The sequence below is a fragment of the Strongylocentrotus purpuratus genome, unplaced genomic scaffold (genome assembly GCF_000002235.5).
Source record: "Strongylocentrotus purpuratus isolate Spur 01 unplaced genomic scaffold, Spur_5.0 spur5_scaffold_20, whole genome shotgun sequence".
In the NCBI taxonomy this organism is placed as follows: Eukaryota; Metazoa; Echinodermata; class Echinoidea; order Camarodonta; family Strongylocentrotidae; genus Strongylocentrotus; species Strongylocentrotus purpuratus.
Window position 1 is genome coordinate 10,708,914 of NW_022145606.1, and position 22,330 is coordinate 10,731,243.

General features: G+C 41.2%; 1 protein-coding gene across 1 annotated transcript; it reads left to right on the forward strand.

Annotated features, from left to right (window-relative positions):
• Positions 1–193: 193 nt before the first annotated feature.
• LOC105439789 (zinc transporter ZIP10) lies at positions 194–17,550 on the forward strand. The gene is made up of 9 exons (XM_030993641.1): positions 194–1,377; positions 8,307–8,472; positions 10,849–11,018; positions 11,711–11,857; positions 12,924–13,067; positions 13,711–13,783; positions 14,954–15,106; positions 16,571–16,758; positions 17,318–17,550. Exons 1-9 carry the CDS (start codon positions 196–198, stop codon positions 17,453–17,455), a joined length of 2,361 nt encoding a protein of 786 aa, XP_030849501.1. The 5' UTR covers positions 194–195; the 3' UTR covers positions 17,456–17,550.
• The last annotated feature ends 4,780 nt before the right edge of the window (positions 17,551–22,330 follow it).

The window sequence follows — 22,330 nt, forward strand, 5'->3', positions numbered from 1 at the left end:
GTGCAGTGGAACAGCGAACTTGAAACGTAAAAGTAGGGAAAATCCATTGACAATCGAATTTGCAAAATAATTTGTACAGATTTTTTGAAAATTCCCCGGTTGTTATAATAAATATGACAATTTGCCTCATCCCTCTGCCTTTCTCCGTCTCTCCCTCTATCTCTCTCTTTATAACGCAACGCAGAGTTCGCACACATGCTGATTGAGCTTGGAATCGGTGGGGACCACGACCACGACCACGACCACGAACACAGCCGTAGGAGGAGGGATGTCATGGCAACACGTTTGAAGGGGCGGGGCATTGAAAAGCGAGCTACAGACGGCCACGACCACGACCAAGACCACGACCACGACCACGACCACGAACACACCCGTAGGAGGAGGGATGTCATGGGAACACGCTCGAATGGGCGGGGCATAGAAAAGCGAGCTACAGACGACCACGGCCACGACCAAGACCACGACCACGACCATGACCACGACCAGGACCAGGAACACACCCGAAGGAGGAGGGATGTCATGGGAACACGCTCGAATGAGCGGGGCATAGAAAAGCGAGCTACAGACGGCCATGGCCACGACAAAGACCACGAACATGACCACGACCATGGCCATGACCCCGACCACGGACACACCCGTAGGAGGAGGAATGTCATGGCAACACGCTCGAAGGGGCAGGGCATAGGGAAGCGAGCTACAGACGGCGACGGCCACGACCAAGACCACGACCACGACCACGACCACGAACACACCCGTAGAAGGAAGGATGTCATGGCAACACGCACGAAGGGGCAGGGCTTAGAGAAGCGAGATACAGACGGCCACGGCCACGACCAAGACCACGACCAAGACCACGACCACGAACACGAACACACCCGTAGGAGGAGGGATGTCATGGCAACACGCTCGAAGGGGCGGGGCATAGAGAAGCGAGCTACAGACGGCCACGGCCACGACCAAGACCAAGACCACGACCACGACCACGACCACGACCACGAAAACACCCGTAAGAGGAGGGATGTCATGGCAACACGCTCGAAGGGGCGGGGCGTAGAGAAGCGAGCTACAGACGGCCACGGTCACGACCAAGACCACGACCACGACCACGACCACGATCACGAACACACCCGTAGGAGGAGGGATGTCATGGCAACACGCTTGACTGGGCGGGGCATAGAGAAGCGAGCTACAGACGGCCACGGCCACGACCAAGACCACGACCATGAACACGACCATGACCACGAACACACCCGTAGGAGGAGGGATATCATGGCAACACGCTCGAAGGGGCGGGGCATAGAGAAGCGAGCTACAGTATTGGCTGATGATCACGACCACGCCAATCATAGCCATTCACACGTTGCGAATGTTACAACGGTAAGGAGTATTGACATAATGTGTTATGCACATATAGTAGAGGCTACTATGAAATCCCGTGAGATAATCGTGCCAAAATTAATTTTTTTGGCTAATTTTGTCAATTTCGGGGTGCTGAATCTAAAAAATTTTGGTACCATTTTTTTCGACCACGTCTTGGGCAGCCATTTTGAATTTCAAAATGGCCACCATAAATAGTTGCATTTTGAGCATTATTTCATATTATAGACATCATAGAAAGTTCAAATTTCGGATAAAAAGCATGGCATTGATGTCTGATATAGTAATACAAATTTCCATGAAATTGTGCTATGTTCCGGATAAGCCGCCATTTTGAATTTCAAAATGGCCGCCATTGTTAAGCCTATTTCAACTTGAATATCAAGTTAGAAGTGCATGGAAAGGTTAAAACTTGTTATAGTATCATCATTATGATGATATACATGCTTTAAAAGGAAATACATGCTTCGTTTAATGATGACCATTCTAATTAGCCGCCATCTTGAAATTCAAAATGGCCGCCATAATATGGTATTTCAGATTTGTAACACATATTGGGTATTGGAGCGCTTAAAATGCGAAATCAATCATTTTGGAAGGCATGTGATTCTAGAATCAATCACGGCAGTCAACTCCTGCTTTATATTGCGATATGTTGAATTGAATAATGACATATAATGCATGGCATAACCTGAGACTGATATATCATGCGATTGTGATTTCAAAGACCAAATGTCTACCAAATGTACCTCCTTACAACTGTGTCTAAAATGACAACTAATCTTATGGATGTGAGTTTAGTTGCGACGTTGAAACAACAATTTCTTATAATCTACAATTTTATATTCACCTAGTCAACATCGGGGCTATTCACATCATAGTCCTGTGTATTTTCACAGTCACAACACTTGCATAGGGCTGTGCAAGGCAGATGGTTCTTCTTGCAAGAGCAATGGCTTTTGCATTCCTTCCGACATGAGCATTTGACCAATTCCATGACTGCCTTCGGCGCAGGAAGCTCTAAACACTTGGTTGCACTGAATGTTCCTTCTGGGGAAAGCTCCCATCCATTTCCATCTAGAGGGGGCAGCTTTGGTTTTGGAACTTTGTATCCCTTGTTGACTCTGGCTACGAAGTTTGCCCTCTGGATGTGTGGTGTCAAGGATCCAAGGGTTGGTGGGAGCTTTTCTGCCTCAAGATTTTTTGCCCTGAATAACTCCCATCTAAGGTCAGTCACTTTTGTGGCTTTGCTGTTTCTAGCATACACCTTGCAGACAAAGTCTTCCAAGACTGATAACACACTTTCCTGGTTGAAGTCTTCTTCACCTAATGTTTGGAATGCATGGACTATGTCACATTCTGGGTCAAGGCCCAAATACTGCTTGATCCATCTGCTCTTTGAGATGCCTGCAAATTTACCACCCCAATCGGCACCACTGAATGCATGTAGACCAAGCAAACCTTTGCTTTTTTCGCTACCAACTGCAGAACATCTCTCAGCAATGTCAATTGTACGTTTCGCATTTCCCTTTCCAGTGATGAAGCAAAGGCGACCTAAGACATTGTGTGTAGAACAAAGATCCATCAGATATACAAAGACGTCAGTGTCTGGAGAATAAACATCAATATCTATGATGTTCTCTGCTGCTTTTGAGGTAGCATCCAGTACATGCAATGGGATGAGTGTATCCGCTTCCTCATGTGTGTGATGGGTGAGTTCTGGATCAAACATATCTGGCTTGTTGGAATATGTAGCATTTCCGTAGACGACAACAACGTTCTTGCTACTATTTGTATACTCATGCAGAACAGCCTTTCCAAGATATTCTGTCAGTTGCGACTTGGTGTAGTTGTGAGACAGAAGAGTCTTCAGTGAAACGAGCTTGATGTTGGTATTGTCCTTGATATCAAACTTCACTGGTTCAATACCTGCAGTCCTTTTCCCTCTAGTCTGTGCCTTGAGGGAATCATCAATGTATCTATCAAAGATAACACGTGCTTCATCGTACTGGGATGCAATTTTCCTTATGCTCCTAACAAAAGCAGCAGCAAAGTCGGAGCAGTCAACCATTGATGGGGACTTCTTTATGGCCTGGACAACTGCCATGGCATCGATGATGCACAGTTTGTCTGTTTTCTTGTCTTCTCCTGATGTCTCTATGTTTGGTGAATCTTGCTGCTCATTGATCTGGTCTTCAGACTGACTATTCGGTTCAGTTCCATAGGTTTCTATGGCATGGATGAAAGAGCTTTTGTCTGATGGGATAAGGAGAAGGCCATCTGAGGTAAATAGCGACCTAGGAATGACAGAAAATTCATATTTTCCAATTGTGTCACCCAGTGAATGTATCATTCCAGGTCTGGACTGCTGAACAACGAGAAATCTTGCAAGAAGTTGGCGATCCTCTCTTAGCTTGACGAGCTTGGCTCCAATCTTACACTGTGTCTTCTTTCTGCAAGAGCTGAATGTCTTCAGTTTGGCCTTCCTCATTGGGTCCCAGATAGATTTCTTGGCCGATGACTCAACTATTCTGTCAGATACAAATTCTTGGAACATGATCTTTCCCTTTACATCTCTTTCAAGAATGTCCTCCTTGAAAGCTTCAGGAACTTGCATGTTAGATACCATATTCATCAGCTTAATTGACCTGATTTCAAATGGATTGCCCTCGCAGTGTCGTATGATTGCTTTCTTGATTGTTGAGGAATTTCTGTGCATGCGAAGAGCCACAGAACCACTGAGCTGATAGTGCTCCTTCGTAGTTTGAGAGTCATTGGTGGTACAACAGTAAGCATCTTGGAAGTCTTGAATGAGGATGACCAATTCAGGGGCAATCAGGAAAAACCTACCCAGTGCTTCTTCATTTTGTGTTATTCCAGTGATGCCGCCAGCTATTTTCACTTCCCTGATCAGCTGTTCCAATGTTTGGTCAACAAATAGGTTCGTGAATGGGATGCCAGATTTAGTGACCATGAAGTCCCCTGCCTTTAGTGCATCCCAAGTAGTAGGATAAGATGTCTTCAGCGAATGCATTTGAAGAAGGTAGATTGGCACGAGCCTAGCATACTTGTATAAGTCATGTGCAAAGTAGTACTTGACCTGCTCTTCCATGGAAGCGAGATGCAGCTCCCAGTTCCCCTGTCTGCTAGCTCGAATCACATGCAGTAAACTCTCAACTTTCTTCATGTAGTTGAGTAAGAATGTTGCCATCTCGTCATTCTCTTGGATGATTGTGGTTTGATAATGCTCTTTAATCATCGAAGTTACCTCCTCAAAAACCTGTTTAATGTCACTATCTCTCTCGTGTAACTTCTTACGAAGCTCTTCGCATTTCTTAATCATGCTGTCCAAGTGCTCATGATGTACTGATGCTTCAAACAGGAGATCATAGCACGCCATGATGTTGGTCATGTGGAATTCAATACCACGTTTAAACCACTTTCCAGTGAATATTTGGCGGATCGTTGAAGGGGAAAAGAGGCCTGCTTCAATGCTAATAGATTCCAAGCCACTGTCCTCGAGATATTTTGCAATGGCATGCAGTGATGCGAAGCAGGCATGGAGTTCACCAATTCGAAGAATCCAGTTCTTGTTCCCTGTGGAAGATGGAAGTTTGGTTGCTCTCTCATACAAATCAAGATCAAGGGTGATGACTGTTTTCTTATGAGGACCAACCACAGCAGCTGATATCCCTTGAGCAAGACTTAAGATTGTAAAGAGAGATGAATAGTCAGTGGGAGGTCGGCGTAACAGAGGAGCAACAATCGCACTCTTTGTCAAGGATTGATTTCCTTTCTGCTGTGCCTGAACGAGTAAGGAATTGGTGGCTGCCCAGATTGGCACTACTGTCTTCTTCAGTGACGAAGTAGTTCTGAAGTAACCGACTCCAAAGATTGCTCGTCCTCAGGTTGTGTATCACTGTTCTGATCAGAATGGACGTGGAGGCTAGTCTCATCATCACTTGATTGTTCTGTAAGCGGTGATTGACTATCAAGAGGCTCAGTCAGTTGAGAAATATCAATGTGTAGAGATTCATTTGCAGCTACAGGGTGTGTTGCACTTAAAGTTGTATTTGACCTTGTAGAAAAGGATGCCATGAACCACGCCTTGTCATACATCTCATTTTCGCTGATGGCATGCTGAAAGGAGCCAAACTCAAATGAACTGGCAGTGATTGTTTTGACTTCAAGAGATGGTGGATGCTGTAGTTTGATGTCTACATCAATGGGTTTGACATCGTCTGGAATCCGGAGTGGTTCACTGACCGGGAGACCTGTGGTTGAGTCACTATCCCCCCCCCCCTGGTTCTGATTGATTACCAGAATGGTACCATGGAGAGTGTTCTGACCGTCGGCAGTGTTTTCAAGGAAGTCAATATTGTCCGCTGCGAAAAATAGAGACTTTCCTTTCTCAATGAAAGGTGGCAAACAAAACCCACCAGATGTCTCCATCCTTTCTGCAGCTCCACTGGCAATCCGCTTTTCAATTTGCAGCACCTTATCATACGAGCATCCAATGTTCAAATGGGATAGAAGATCAACTAGATCTTTACTTCTTGTCTTCTTGTGTATTGTGAGTGCCAATCCTACTGATAACGGCGTTTCATGCCTCCTTCTGAATTCGGCATCTGATTCTGGTGAATATGCTGCTTGACGGTCAGTCTTGAAGTTAAGCAACATTTGCTGCGCCATAAGATTGACTGCTTTTCTTGATGATTGGCTACGTCTTCCCTTAATGCCTACGCATTTTGCTGACAATCTGTCAGTTGTGTGTAATCTGTATGGGACACAGACTTACATAGTGTATCTATACACATACATCCACGTGGGTGAGAGCACATGGGGAGCACATGTCATATCAAAGATGTATGCTGGCAATCTGCATAGACACGTGATACTGCATTCTGATGTGATGCGTGTCTCATCATGTCTTATCTCTGGAATAACAGGCCTGTATTTGCACACTGAAGTTTTTAATACGTCCAGTCCAAGGCATTTATTTTTCTAGTTTTTCTTTAACACCACATTCAGTAACTGTTATATGTTATAATTAAGCCCCCCCCCCGAGTGGAAGAAGGGGGGGGGGGGGTGATGCGTTTAGGCATATATACGATGATCAAGATGACAGCCGGTATTCTATGTACCAGGTCCTGCAAGCTTTAAATACAGATGATCTCTCAAAATGGATGATTCTAAGGTACTTTCAAATGAATTAATATAGCAAATGTTATTCCATGGCGGCCATTTTGAATTTCAAAATGGTGGCCAATTCGAATGGTCAGTTACTGGGAGCTTGTGTTTTGTTTGAAAACACACATAGCATCAATATTATGATACTGTTACGGTACAAACCTTTCCAGGTGCTTATAACTTGAGACATGAGATAAAATAGGATTAGCAATGGCGGCCATTTTGAATTTCAAGATGGCGGCCAATCGAAATAAAGCAAAATTTTATAAAAATGTGTATTGATATATCAGACATCATAAGCATACATTTTATCCCACATTTGCACCTTCTCCAATGTCTATAATATGAAATAATGGTAAAAAATGCATTTTTTATGGTGGCCATTTTGAAATTCAAAATGGCCGCCTAAGACGTGGTCGAAAAAAATGGTACCAAAGTTTTTTGGATTCAGCACCCCCAAATTGACAAAGTTAGCCAAAAAAAAAATCAATTTTGGCACAATTATCTCACGGGATTCAATATTGTGACATTACAGGCTGTACTAATAGCTAACGATGCGTCAATAATTTGACGCAGAACTGCGTGAACGACTCTTTGACGAACAAAACGAGAGTGGAATGGTAGCGAAGAGACACATGTCATATTCAAGGGCTGTGTTTCATAAAACTTGTTACGAACAACAAATGCTAAATTCTTCTGACAAAGTTGCTTTCAGCGAATCAAAAGCCACCATTTTAGTAGCGTAGTTATTGCAACTTGTTATTCATAACAAGTTTTATGAAAGAGGGCCCTGGTGCTAATTCGAGAGTGAAAAAGGAGGCAACATGGTTGTTTGACCGTATATCATTTGTCGATCAGCTGGCGTTCTTTTCTCAACAGTTGAACGTACTGTCCGGTTTAAGGAGTCTATAGGTTAAAATTCCATGGGGTGTTTCACAAAGATTGTGAGTCGAACTTGAAACTAAGTTGGACTTAAATACTACTGAGAGCCATTTGTAGCCTTATAATGAAAAATATTCAAAAACAGTATTTCAGACTTTCCATAACTTCCACATGAAGAACATGAAATCTCCAAAAATAGCAGAAAATATAAATGATGTGAATCAACATTTTATGCCTTTACAAAATATTTTCAATAAATCTCACAGCTTTCCATTATTGTTAAGTCCAACTTAGAGATAAGTTCAACTTCGGATCTTTGTGAAACACCCCCATGTATCTAATCGTGTTTTTCATGTGCGACGGAATCAACGTAAAATGATCCAAGTCTTTAGTGTCTTTATGATCATGCACCCGATTATTCGAAATGTTTTTTTCTAACATCAGGCCTATTCATTTGTTCGACAAACGTTCATGAATTCACCTGCATGATTAAAGATTACGTCACCCACAATTATGAAGTCTACGCAAAAGTATGGCTGTTAGACTACTATATACTCTAAAGCCCACCGCACACCAAACGACCCGACTACGATCTGATTTTGGAAGAAATTGCATTTGATACAAACATTCAAACATGTGACTTCTTTAATGGCCAAGCATCTCAATAGTCATATGATAAAGAAAAAACAAGAAAAATCAAGATTTCATATTATTTAATGCTTCATTAGAACAGGGAAAGCTCAATCGGCTCATTAGCAAAGTACATGTAGAATGCTGTTCCTAAACCGTAACAGATCAGAGTAATAACGGATTTCCCCCTTTTACTTTATGCCTCTCTCTTTCGCTCTTGTCTCTAGACCTGCTTTTCGAGTGAAGAACTTCTCGACATATACGGTATTGACCATGAAGCTGGAATCACCGAAGAACAGTTCAACGAACTTTCTCCGTCACTGGTGCAACAAATCTTGAGTGGAGCATGCGAAATTACAACCACTGAGCCATCGGAAATCTCCAAAGCAAAAAGTGAGTAATAATATTTTGATTTAATGTAACTGTTTAGATATTCCGTTGATATATCACCAGCCTTGCTTTTCCTAATGAATGTGAAACACTTCTTTCACTTTCTCGTTTGTTATTCACCAATGCATAGGCGCCGGAAGTGGGGGGGGGGGGGGGGCAGGGGGGGCAGTTGCCCCCCCAGTCAAAAAAGTGGGGGGGCAAAACGTATTTTTGCCCCCCCCCCCCAAAACGCCCCCCCCCCCTCCAAAAAAAAAAAAAAAAGCAGTAAAGGAATAAACATGGTTTGTATTTTTAACCCAAAAGAACATAACAATAATAAAAACCTGAATTAAAGCACATATACCATTCCATTCAAAGAAAAGGAAAGTTCACAGGAATTAAATTTTTATAAACATTGCGCATGCTACCTATACGGTTTATAATAGCGATACGCGCATATCGTGGACATATTGTGCGAGAATGGGAAAACGTGTCTGTTTTTTTGGTTTTGTTATAGGGGTGAGAAGACATGAGCCCCTGAACGCTGGCGTACTGATGGGGGGGGGGGTATATCTATACGATACCAGTGATTTACACATGTTGCTGTTATGACATGATTTTCCGGTATTTTTTCTCCATTTTTTTTTAAGTCATACCTTTTTATGCGTTTGTTGGAAAATAAGAAATTCCCAAATTACAGTCGGGCGAAAAATACGCTTATTTAGAAGCCTTTATGACATGGTCTGCAAAGTGGCTGGGCTCGAGCCCCTCCCCCCTCACTTTTTGAAAAAGTATGTTAAAGAGAAAAAGAAAGAAAGACGGAGAGAAAAAATAAGTGACCTGCCAATGTCACAAATAAGGCATAAAAAATGCTCATCTGACCGTAATTAAATGCCTAAAACCCCAGAGCTTACGGGTGCTCCGCCCCGGACCCCACCAAGGGCCCTAAGGCGGGCCCCTGGATGCTCATCTGACCGTAATTAAATACCTAAAACCCCTGAGCTTCCGGGGGCTCTGCCCCCTGGACCCCACCAAGGGCTCTAAGGCGGGCCCCTGGATGCTCATCTGACCGTAATTAAATACCTAAAACCCCTGAGCTTCCGGGGGCTCTGCCCCCTGGACCCCACCAAGGGCCCTATAAGGCGGGCCCCTGGATGCTCATCTGACCATTATTAAATACCTAAATCCCCTGAGCTTCCGGGGGCTCTGCCCCCTGGACCCCACCAAGGGCCCTATAAGGCGGGCCCCTGGATGCTCATCTGACCATTATTCAATACCTAAAACCCCTGAGCTTCCGGGGCCCCTGCCCCCTGGACCCCACCAAGTGCCCTAGGGCGGCCCCTGGTTGCTCATCTGACCGTAGTTAAATATTAAAACCTCTGAGCTTCTGGGGGCTCCCCCCCCCCTCTGTAACACGTCAATGGCCTTAAAGAGGCCCCTGGATGCTCATCTAACCGTAATTAAATACCTAAAATCTCTGAGCTTCCGGGGGCTCAGCCCCTTGACACCCTGCCGAGGCTGGACCCCACGCCAATTTACGCTCTACCTGATCGTTAATACTTCACTTTGAAAACGTTCCGCGGGACCTGCATGTAACGTGTAAGACTGGTGGTGATGCAGATTTTTCGTCTGCCCCCCCCCCTTCCGAACGTTTTTTCTCATTACGTCACTGCCCTCGGAAGGTGAGCCCCCTGGAATGTTTGCCCCCCCAATCCCAAACTGCTTCCGGCGCGCCTGCACCAATGCCTCCCATGTTTGGGGTTCATTGAGGTAGAAATAATATTTTGATTTTGTGTAACTGATTAGTGATTATGTTGATGTATCACCAGCTATTTTTGTCTTGATGAATGTAATAAACTTCTTTCATTGTCTTGCTCGTTATGACTCCCGCCTACTATTTTGGGGTGCGTCATTGAACGATTCCCTCTCTTGTGCAGTTTTACCGAGTGATCGTTTCTCCAAACATAAAGCTTGTTATAAATACCAAGATAAAAAATATGTATAAGCTATTGAAATTGTTGCGTTTTAATATTTGGGTGAGTGAAAAAATTTGTATACAAATTTAAACAAGATTTTTATGAAACAGAGACCAGATTTCCTCTGTATAAAGATTTTTAAATTCAACTAAATTGTTGATTAATATATTGTATTTATCTATTTACGGTGAAATTCACGAAATGTATAATAAAAACTCAACATTAGACTACTTAAATAAATATTTGATGGAATCTGTTGTTTCATAAATAGATTGAAAAACACATACATAAATTATTAACCGATCCTTTACTTTTGTGTAATATTTGATAGAACCTGTAGTTTAATAAATAAATTTGGATTAAAAATATATGAATAAATAACCAATCGATTTTGTATTCTCTTCTTATGTCTCTTCTTTTTAAGTGTGGGGATACGGCACTGTAGCAGTTTTCATCATCAGCCTGTCTGCGGTGCTCGGTGGGTTGTTCGTCCCGTGTATGTCAGAGGGTGTCTATGACAAGACCATACAAACAATGATAGCTTTAGCTGTGGCTACTCTGACTGGTGATGCTGTCTTACATCTTTTACCACAGGTAAGCAGTGGGCAGTTTATCCCTAAAAGGGATTTCACCACTCCTTTTTTTTTATTGAGCCCTTTTTCATGCTGACTGGTGATGCTGTCTTACATCTTTTACCACAGGTAAGCAATGGGCAGTTTATCCCTAAAGAGGATTTCACCACTCTTTCTCCATTTTACTTGTGCCCTTTTCTATGCTGACTGGTGATGCTGTCTTACATCTTTGAACCAGAGGTTAGCGATGGGCATTTATATCACGAGAAGGGAATTTTACCATTCTTTTTTTTTTGAGCCCTTGTGTATGCTGACTGGTAATGCTTTTGATGTAAATGATTGTAAGAATAAAATATAACGACGATATATATATATATATATATATATATATTTTTTAATGTTATGTACAGTAAAATTATCAACTAAATTACTCCTACCCAGGCAAGTTTTGTAACTTTTTTAGCGTCTGAAAAACTGATTTGTCCAGATATATGTTTCTTGAGAATGTGACATATCAAAGGCCTTTATCTAACCAGTCCACCTTTCAAAAAAAAAATACAAGGGGTATGAATAAGTTAGTTGTATGTAATTTGTCCCATTATGTGTATTAGATTGTATTTCTTGAAAACCAACCAGTGGAAATCGAATTTCCTGATTACGGTCAATAAATCACATACTTATACATAGAATCGTTTCTTTCTCAATCTGTTAAAGGCTGTGGGTCTTCACTCTCACGACAGCAGCGGTCACAGCGCTCATACGCCTACGAGCCCGGAGATGGCGTATGTCTGGAAGTGTCTTGTCGTCCAGATGGCCATCTACGTCTTTTTCGTCTTCGAGCAGATGACGAGTTTCACGAAGGTAGGCCGCCATTTTAAATCATGTGAATTCCAGAAGGCGCGATAGCCCAGTTGGTAGAGCAGTGGTCTCGTAATACGGTGACCCAGGTTCCGCGAAACCGATGTGATGCGCTAAAGTGCCTTTTGGTAAGGCATTATACGTACTCACTTTGTGTGTGTGTTTATATTTCCATAGTACCAAGAGTTACGCTATGCATAGCGCGCTGCTAAGTTGTGCTACGTAGGTTTTCTTATATGACGCAACAATGCGCTGTTCCCAGTGCGCGTAATGTAGGTTAAGGCTGGCACGTGTGGTGTGTGTAACATTAAGGCATTGTAGGAGGTGGGCTTGGCTTGTATTGGGAGGTGGGAGGGGGGGGGGGGGGTGTGGTGCCGCTGGTTGTACTCGTAAAATACAATGCGAATCAACAAATCCACAGATTAAAGGGTGACTCTTATCATCTGCAGGTCTCGTCACCCTCCCTATAACAACAAAATATCAGCACGGTGTACTAAGCTTAATTTGCAATTAACACTTGTGTGGCAATTGTTTAGATTCATGCACTTGTTATATTAAACAATTGTTTATTTTCTATTTTTGTTTTTTGTTGTTTTCTTTTCTTTTTTCATTTTAAATTTCGACGAGGGTGGGTGATGCTGGGAGGTAGAGACATCCCTATCTGATTTTGTTTAGTGCCCATGCTAAGTTTTATTGGCACTAGTCTCCGTCGAAATACTGTTTTGCGGTAAACTGAATTTACACTTTTGATTTCAAATGGACTAAAAATAAATCGAAATTGCCCGAGAAAACATTACTTATATAAATACTAATATCATTATCATTATTTCTATTATTATCACTATTACTATGTCTGATATTTCTATTATTGTTATCTTCATCCTCATCGTCATCATTATCAAGTTATCACGAGTCTGACTTTTGTGTGACGTATGTTACCAACCAGTTTTGTATGAATTAAATCATACATGTAGGCCTACCTATTAGTCTAAATAATGATCGGATATTATCATCTATATTATCGAATGGTTACAATTTGATTTCAAATCATTTTATTTACTTTTGACAGTGTGGTCACTACAACGATACACTTTCCGCGGATGTGGAGATGACAGACAACGGGCACCAGGGGCGTTCCTACGGTTCCATGAAGCGAGGATCGTTTGCTAATGGAAACAATAAAGTATCTCACTCAGAATCGAAGAGCGAACTAGTAAGCTTCATTTTACCTCTTCTCTTTGCTTCTTGAATATATATACATGTTTGCAAGTGCATTAGTGGATGTGCGTTGCACGCAGGGTAAGTCACAGTAGGATAATGAACGAGACTTGCCGAGTTCATTGTTCGTCTCATTGTGACTTAACCAAGTGCAGTGCATAATACTAATGCACAAGCTAAAGACATGTATTTGTTTTATAAGATGAGTATAAAGTCGAGAAATTGACGGTTGTTATCATGATTATGAATTATTCTAAAATTGTATCATTAACGGAGGACATCTATTTTTCTCAAAAATCGACCGTTTTCGGAGTACCTCTGCAGTCACACCGAAAAAAATACCAGACTCCAGTCCGATTAATTCTAAACCAATCTGACTGTTTATTTGCCATTCATTCTAATGACATACATTAGTATGTTGTCGGGTCCCAAGCAGGTTTTCCTGCATTACCATTTCACAGTCATGCTTCGGTCTTACCGCCAAATCGACGACAAACCGACCGATTTTGCCGGGGGGGGGGGGGGTGATTGTCCAGTGGGTAATTGTCGTGATACGGTATTTTGTAGCTCCATATAGTAACGATGTGGGTTTTCGTAAGATACCAACGTCTATCGTATCATTTTTTTCTCATTCATAGACAGCTAATGAGGCAAAGGCATTTGAAGCTGAACTACCACCCTCAACCGAAGATACTGATTGCTGTGTAAGGGGTAAGTTTTTTATTACGTCACACTACGGCCTCTCCGTAGCATACGATGCGTCATTTTCCTGACGCTCGACTGCGTCAACGACTGGGTCAATGACTGACTCGCATGTAAGAATGATATCAGCTCGATCGCAACCATTTTCTTAAAATAAAGTCGGGGTTAATGTTATAACCCTAATGCATAGCCGCAAAAAAAAAAATCATAATTGGATCACGAAATACGTCATTGTCATGTTTTCAAATTCCAATAGGTGACACACAAGACTATTGACGGTTCCATAGATTAATTTTTCAAAATTAAATATGACCGTGTCTACCGTACAAGAGAAGTATGCAACGGAACAAATTTGCTTTCAATGACGGACGTATGCACTAATTGCTTCTATATAGTCTTGATTATAGCGCGGGTATTGACGCAATGGAAATGACACATTGTTTCCAACAGGGATTTGAAAGATTGGGTAACTGAAACAGCTTAAGCCTGATCGATGTTTCTGGGCCACGTTTTATCGAATCCGTTATCAATGGCAATTTACAACAACCGTTCTAAGCTAGTGATATCCTTGCATTTAATTTGTCGTGTGTAAAGTTGTCACAGAACTTTTGCGTGGGGCATCAGCACGAAATCACATGAGCTTTTACATTGCGTGCTATTCAAACATGTGAAGGCAATATGCGCTAGGGATGTTTTCGCGCTGTTCAATTTCCATTCACTTGTTATATAATATCACCGTCACATGGCGCATGGCAGACGGCGCGTCAGTCGTTGACGCATTGCTACGTCAGCAAATTGACACCTCGTGTGCAATAGATAAGAAAACATTAAACTAAAGTATCTTATACATTTATAACCTTTAATGCGTAAACTATTCCACGATCCTGTTTAGGGTTATAGCGATACTTGTTATGTGTTTAACAAATCAAAGCCTTAATATTTCACATTATTAGTCCTGATAATACTGGTAGTTCGACTGTTCACTGACACTATTAGGTAGTTTAGGTATCCTTCTTGAATAGATGGGTATACTTTTCATCATTCATCTCTCCATACCTTGTGTTTCAATTGAATATTATTGACTTGTATAACTATGAGCCTACCATTATTTTTAGTCCGTGTTTAATTAACGTTGTTTTCGACTGTTTATGATTCTTTTTCCTTCTTCTTTAATACAAGGTTGCAATCCAGTAGCAATGATGATCATCTTGGGCGACTCGCTGCATAACTTCGGTGACGGTTTAGCCATAGGGGCGGCTTTCTCACTGAGCATCGCTGCCGGACTCTCAACTAGTATAGCTGTCCTCTGCCACGAGATCCCGCACGAACTAGGTATTGAACCTCGTCTACCACCGATGACGGTGATGATGGTGGTGGTGATGGTGGGGCTGATTACGGTGATGATGATGAAGATTATAATGATGATAAATAGTGCTAAAAATGAGGTTGATGATGATGGTGGTTGCGATGATGGTGATGATGGTGATGATGGGATGAGGAGGAAAAAGAAAGGAAAAGGAGGATATGGTGATGATGATGAAAAAGTGCGATTGAGATGATGACAATGGTGAAATAATGCTTTAAATGGTGTTGTTGATGATAGTGGTAGTAAGAGGAGAAGGTTACACCCTTAGTGTCACCAGTGGTCTTCCTAAAACTGTCCTCGGCCACGAACTCCCGCACGAACTAAGTATTCATGACCGTGTTGATGATGGTGGTGGAGATGATGTTGATGATGCTGATGTTGGTGGCTGTGCATGGCGAGTGATGATGAAGGAGATGATGATGGTGGTGGTGGTGGTGGTGGTGGTGGTGGTGGTGATGGTGGTGGTGGTGGTGATAATGATGATTATGATGATGACGGTGATGAAGACGATTTTGATAATGATAATTACAATGATGATGATGATGATGACGATGGTTATAATGATGATGATGAGAGTGTTGACAATTTCGATAGTAAGGATGGCAGCTAAAATGAGGATGATAATGTGATTTTAATGATGATAATGATGGCGGTTTTGATGATGACCATGGCGATCATATAATGTTGATGATGATTATGATGATAGTGGTTGTGGTGATGGTCTTAAAGGAGCCACATTTATACTCGACTTCGCCGCTGGACTCAACAAGTATATAACTGTTCTCGATCTGGCCCGAACTCTCTCAAAAACTAGGTATATAAGCCTCGTTTTCCAATGAAGAAGAGGGTGATGATAATGATGATGATGGCGATGATGATGATGACTGTGATGATGATGATGATGTTAATTGTGAAGGAGAAGACGATGGTGATGATGAAATTATAATGGCAAAGGGGCTGGTAATGATTGTGATGGTTAAGAAAATTATGATAATAAGGACAACAGCTCAAATGATAATGTGAAAAATGGTGGTGGTGGTGGTGACGATGATGATGGTGATGAAAAATGGATGAAAATTGTCATGATGGGGAGGAGGAGAAGGATCCAGATGATAAGTGTAATTTAGATGATGGTGAAGGTGATGATGATGATGATGAAAATGATAAACATGCCTATTGGTGATGCTTGTGGTGGTGATGATGTTTTTGATAATTATGTTGATGGTGGTGGGAATGATAATGGTGACGATGAAAATTATTGTGATGTGGTTGATGTTAGGGATGACGATAATGATAAAAAAAAAACGCCAATCACTGATCATAATTACCATGCAAGTAAAATAACTCTCGAAATTGATGTCCAATTACATTTGTGCGTACTGCGACTTTAAAACGAATCGTTCGACTCTATTCTAATTTGTTCCCTTTAGGTGATCTGGCCGTCCTCATAAAGCAGGGCATACGACTCCGAACGGCACTCCTGATGAATATGATGTGCGCCTGTTCGGCATTCCTCGGCTTGTGGGTCGGGATCCCGCTCGGACAGACCGAGACCGTTCGGGAATGGATCTTCGCTGCTGTTGCTGGCATGTTCCTCTACGTTGGACTCGTTGACATGGTAAGCACGAAGTTCCCCGAAGTTCCCCGAAGTTGTCCCGATGAAGTTGTACCGAATTGTGCCAAAGATATGTTTTTATTTTCCCCAAATGTACCCGAGACTTTCTATAAACGATGTAATCCGAATTCGGATCATCACGAATTTAGTCAAAGCTAGATACCCTAAAAATATGTACATGAAATGTATATGCTTTGTGATAATCAATTAGATAGGAATGGAGACTCAGGATCTATTTTTTAAAAAGACTATAATTTATGTTTTTGGGGGTGGGGAGGGTAAGAGGCACTTTTTTTTTGTCCAATTTTTGAGGAATAATTTAGCGTCGAATCAGCCAACCGGTGAATAAGCGGGAGGGGGAGGGGGTAGAACACTTACTCCTTTTTTCGGGGGGCGGACCCGTCGCCCCCCTCCCCCTGTGGATCCGCGCCTGTATATATATAAAGAGATGGGACCTGCAAAATCACCTTGTTATAAACAGATACCTTGTTTCATCAGAGGTCCTTATAACGAGGTTCCACTGTATAACAGAGAGTATATATATTTTTCTTATCCTTTTCAGCTTCCGATGTTACACCAATACGACGGGAAAAGCAACAAGGTCACCGTGGCTATTCTACAGAACATTGGATTCTTGGCGGGAACCGGGATTATTCTGTTAATAGCGCTGTATGAGGACGCTATACAATTATCCTTATAGAGGAACGTGAGCCATAAGGAGGGGGGGGGGGGGTGTTAGCGTGGAGAGATACAAATAAGACAGATAACATAATGTATGTGACAGAGGGAGAGAGAGAGAGAGAGAGAGAGAGAGAGGGGGAGGAGGGGGGGGGGGGCAGCAACACTACCCAACGAGACTATAATCTTCTTATTACCATATTCCAGTGTTAAGAACTCTTTGTAAACAGAAAAAACCTAAAGGATGTCGACATCGTGAGAGCCAGAATCTCGTCATCTGATCATCTGTTCGATGAGATCCGGGATCTTGCCCTCTTATATCTGAGTGGCACTTTTAAGCTTTCACAGTCTTGCGCATCTTTTAAAACATTTTTTTTTTCGAAAATTGTACTAAGTCACGTGACATTTTGTCTTTGCATGTCAGCCCCCAAATCGATATTATAAATTGTTATAATATTATTCCAAATGCTGTAAAGAATATATGTAGTGAAAATGAATGATTAAATATGAAGAATATATGATTTAGGGGTAAAAATGTAATTAATTATTAATTATAAAAATATAATTCTCCTTAGAACTATAAGCTAAGAAAGATAACCAACAGTACTTTTCAAGACTATACCAAACAATCCTTTTCAGGACTATAAACCCTCAAGAAAGATTACCAAAAGTCATTTTTTTCAGGACTCCTCAATCCTCCCCCTCTCTCCCATGGTGCACCCGCAAGCCTACTGTATATGAATTATTTAGCTGTTTACTGTATGTCCACTACCATAATCAAACTGAAATCCTTCATCTCCACCAAGTCAATACAGTCTACAGTCCCTATTAACATCTGAGTGGTACTTTTAAGCTTTCACAGTCTTGCGCATCTTTTAAAACATTTTTTTTTCTCGAAAATTGGACTAAGTCACGTGACATTTTGTATTTGCATGTCAGCCCCCAAATCGATATTAGTTGTGGTTTGTGTAATTATTCAAAATAGTGTAAAGAATATATGTAGTGAAAATGATTGTTTCAATATGAAGAATGTATGATTTATATGAATTGTACGAGGTCTCGTTTGCACAAATTACCATAAATATGCAAATGACTAAATTTTTTCAAAAATGGAAATTACTTTTTAGAGGTTGCATGATTTGTATGCTTTCATTCAAATGAACTTATTAGAAGGATTGGATTGCCCTTAAAAAAAATTGTTATAATATTATTCCAAATGCTGTAAAGAATATATGTAGTGAAAATGAATGATTAAATATGAAGAATATATGATTTAGGGGTAAAAATGTGAATTGTTCAACCTCGTTTGCATAAATCACCATGAATATGCAAATAAGTGAACTTTTCAAAGATTGAAATTACCATAGTATTCTATACACTTCGCTTGACATGCACGCAAATTTTCGCGGCGATCAGTCGGTTCACGGCCGAGTTCATAGGGGGAGGAGGACATTTATTAACCCCCCCCCCCCCCCACAAGACCTCAAACACCCCGGCCTCATTAGGGTTGAGAGTGTTTTTATAGAGGTTGCATGATTTAATCATTACATATTACAATTGCATCGAAAACGAAGTGTGTATCTTACTCAACACATAAATGCTTGCAAATTTAATTCATATATATCGATCTTTATGGACGATTTTCTTGTGATATACAATAAATTGTATAATATTAGTATCAATATCATGGTCTCTGTTCAATTCACAACGAAGTAAGTCGAAAGACAAACTAAGAGAACATTAGAGAAAGGTAAAATAAATGTTACAAGAATGGATCTGAGGAGAAAAGCAATAACCGATGAGAGTGAGAGAAAAAAGAAAATGGGGGAGAGACAGAAAGAGCGTGGGCGAGAGAGAGAGCGAAATTCGATAGAAGGAGAGAGAGAGAGAGAGAGAGAGAGGGGGGGGGGGGGGCGTAATAGACCCTTTTACCAATTTTATGCAGACCTTTGATATGAAAGTTTATCTTGACGACGACTTTCAGCTTGCCAAAATGCCAAAGATTACCCCCCCCCCCATTATGAATAAAGGGGCATGTTTTCACAGAAGGTTGGGTAACGCGACCACCCCACCGACGCGATGACCTGATGATTCAAAGTACACCTCACAAAGCCAGGGTCCTCCTCCTTTTATTAAATTCCTGGATAGTATTCGTTTTCACCTTGGATTAACCCCATAACAAGGCACAAACTTGGGCAAGCATATTACGTCCAATAATCACACTGAAAAATAGCACATTTACTCCCGCTACTCATCCTCTCCAAGCGCTATAATTCTCCTTAGAACTATAAGCTAAGAAAGATAACCAACAGTACTTTTCAAGACTCTACCAAACAATCCTTTCAGGACTACAAACCCTCAAGAAAGATTACCAAAGGTCATTTTTTCAGGACTCCTTAATCCTCCCTCTCTCTCTCTCTCACATGGTGCACCCGCAAGCCTACTGTATATGAATTATTTAGCTGTTAAATGTATGTCCACTACCATAATCAGACTGAAATCCTTCATCCCCACCAAGTCAATACAGTCTACTGATTTGAATACAAGACCGTTTAAAGGTAAATACCAGTATTGGAAACGCCCCAATTTCAAAAAATGAAATGGAAGCTCTCATCACCAATCATGTGAAAGAATATGTTTTGACTAATACATGATGATAAAAAATTTGCCGGGAAACCGCCTACTAATTCATATATTTGGTAAATTTGTTTCTCTCATGGTCTGTGAGAGATATAGGGTAGTCCCATATACATCTTTCTGTGTATAGTGCTTGTAACTTTACGAAGAATGGGCCAAATTTCTTATCATTTTGATGATTCCAGAACCTTGCAGATGCTAGATGCTAGATGATCAACCTTTTCTGGTCGATTCCACAACGTTTCTTTCACAATGCAATCGCATGACCATAACTGGTCTTTACCTTTAAAGATGAGCTTGAGTAGTACGTGGTAATGATAGAAACTAAATTCTCACAGAATCCAACAAAACTTACACTGAATGTCTAAGATTACAAATTAATGACATGCGCCAAACGAGAGAGTAGAGAGCTTAGACAGATAAGGAAATCCGGGTTGATAGGCCCGACAACATGTGCTTAAGATGAAGACATCCGGGTAGGTAAACCTAGTCTAGTTATGAACCCTTTTAATGATTTTTTTATTCGCCGACTATAAGCGTTAAGCCGAGTGATGGCGCGATCCTTAGAGACGGCGCGATCCCCGATTCGCGCTGGTAATCGGGGATCGCGCCGTCACTATATTACAAAACAAAAACTAAGGATTGCGCCATCACTCGGCTTAACGCTCATAGTCGGCGAATAAGAAAAATCAATAAAAAGGTCCAGAACTAGACTAAAGTTGGCCCAGCACCAAGTGCTTATTTAAGCAAATGAGAGTTGTATGGGTTTTGTAAAGATGATCACCAGCAAGATTTTGTGAGGTTCTTTTTATCTTACTGGGTCAAACAATCAATCTACCGAAGGATAAACAATCCAGAATGAAAACATAAAGCCATGTTTTCTCGACATACGATGCCTATACACTCAAAATTAATGTACATGTAACATTACAACTCGAATAACACAACAATGCCGAGACAAATACATTTTCAAGAAAAATTTTAATGTACAGAATTAATCTCATATTACACTTGTACATAACCCAACAACATAATGAGGGTTCTTGCAAGAGCATAAGAAATTTAAAATTACAAGTGATGGTCAAGAATCTGCACTAAAAATAATCTCTTTAACAAAAATAAATATTGTGTGTACGTAGTTCATCAAAGTGGCAAGAATGCAGTGATTTACAACAAAACTGATGAATTAATGAATAAATGTGATTGTAATTATCCGTCCTTTAGCACTGTTGCAAATGCAGCGATCTAGCATTTTAAGGATTTACAAGTCTTGCTGACCATCTACCGCACCAGGGGGGGGGGGGGGGGTGTTTAACAAATATCTTGAGTCAAACTTAACTCTATAAAGTTGGACTTGAACATTATGGAGAGTCATTGGTAGCATTACAATTAAACATATTAAAAAACATCAATTCAAGTATTTTAGACTTTTCATAAATTCCACATCAAGAACATGAAATTTCCTTGATAATAGAAATTATGAATGATTTGAATCAACATTTTATGCCTTTTAAAATAACTTTTACAAAATATCTTTTAAGATGCTTACGGCTTTTCTTAAGTCCAACTTAGAGTTAAATTCGACTTAGGATCTTTGTGAAACGACCCCCCCCCCCAGAGTATAGAGAGGCAAACTATGGATGCCCCTCAAGATCTTGACCCAGTTTCATAAAATTACTCATCAATAACGAAATGCAATGATTTTTTAATGAGATACTGAAATCATTGCATTTGATTGGCTAAGAGCAGATTGGTCATAGATCTGTGGCAGATGTTATTGATAACAAGTTTGATGAAACAGGGCCCTGACCTACCTCGGGTGAAATGTTGCTTCCTCTATAGTTGATTGATTGACAGATTTCATCAAGCCAAGCAATTTCTTCTGTTTATTCCCTGTTTGTGCTTCCCTTCCCAAGAAAAAGTGAATAGCGTCCTGTTGTGAGTCAAAAGAAAAGGGCATTAAATAACAGGTCATTAGCTCTGCAAGATTATACATTACCCATCATCATCATCATCATCACCATCCCGATCGCCATCATCCTCATCATCATCATCATCATCACCACCACCTCCACTACCATCACCACCATCACCACCGATCACCATCATCATCACCACCACCACCACCACCATCACCTCCACCACCACCACCACCACCACCACCACCACCATCACCACCACCATGAACATCTAACCAGTATAATAGCAGATGAAGTAGGGATGAGAGCTGACTGGAGGAGGGATGTAGTCATCAGAGCTG

Bases quoted from the DNA above. Each gene is read 5' to 3' on its own strand.
- LOC105439789 (XM_030993641.1), top strand. From the start codon at position 196: ATGCTGATTGAGCTTGGAATCGGTGGGGACCACGACCACGACCACGAC. The intron at 13,068-13,710 runs GTAAGCTTCATT...TCTCATTCATAG, and splicing joins CAGAATCGAAGAGCGAACTA to ACAGCTAATGAGGCAAAGGC. The intron at 13,784-14,953 runs GTAAGTTTTTTA...CTTTAATACAAG, and splicing joins TACTGATTGCTGTGTAAGGG to GTTGCAATCCAGTAGCAATG.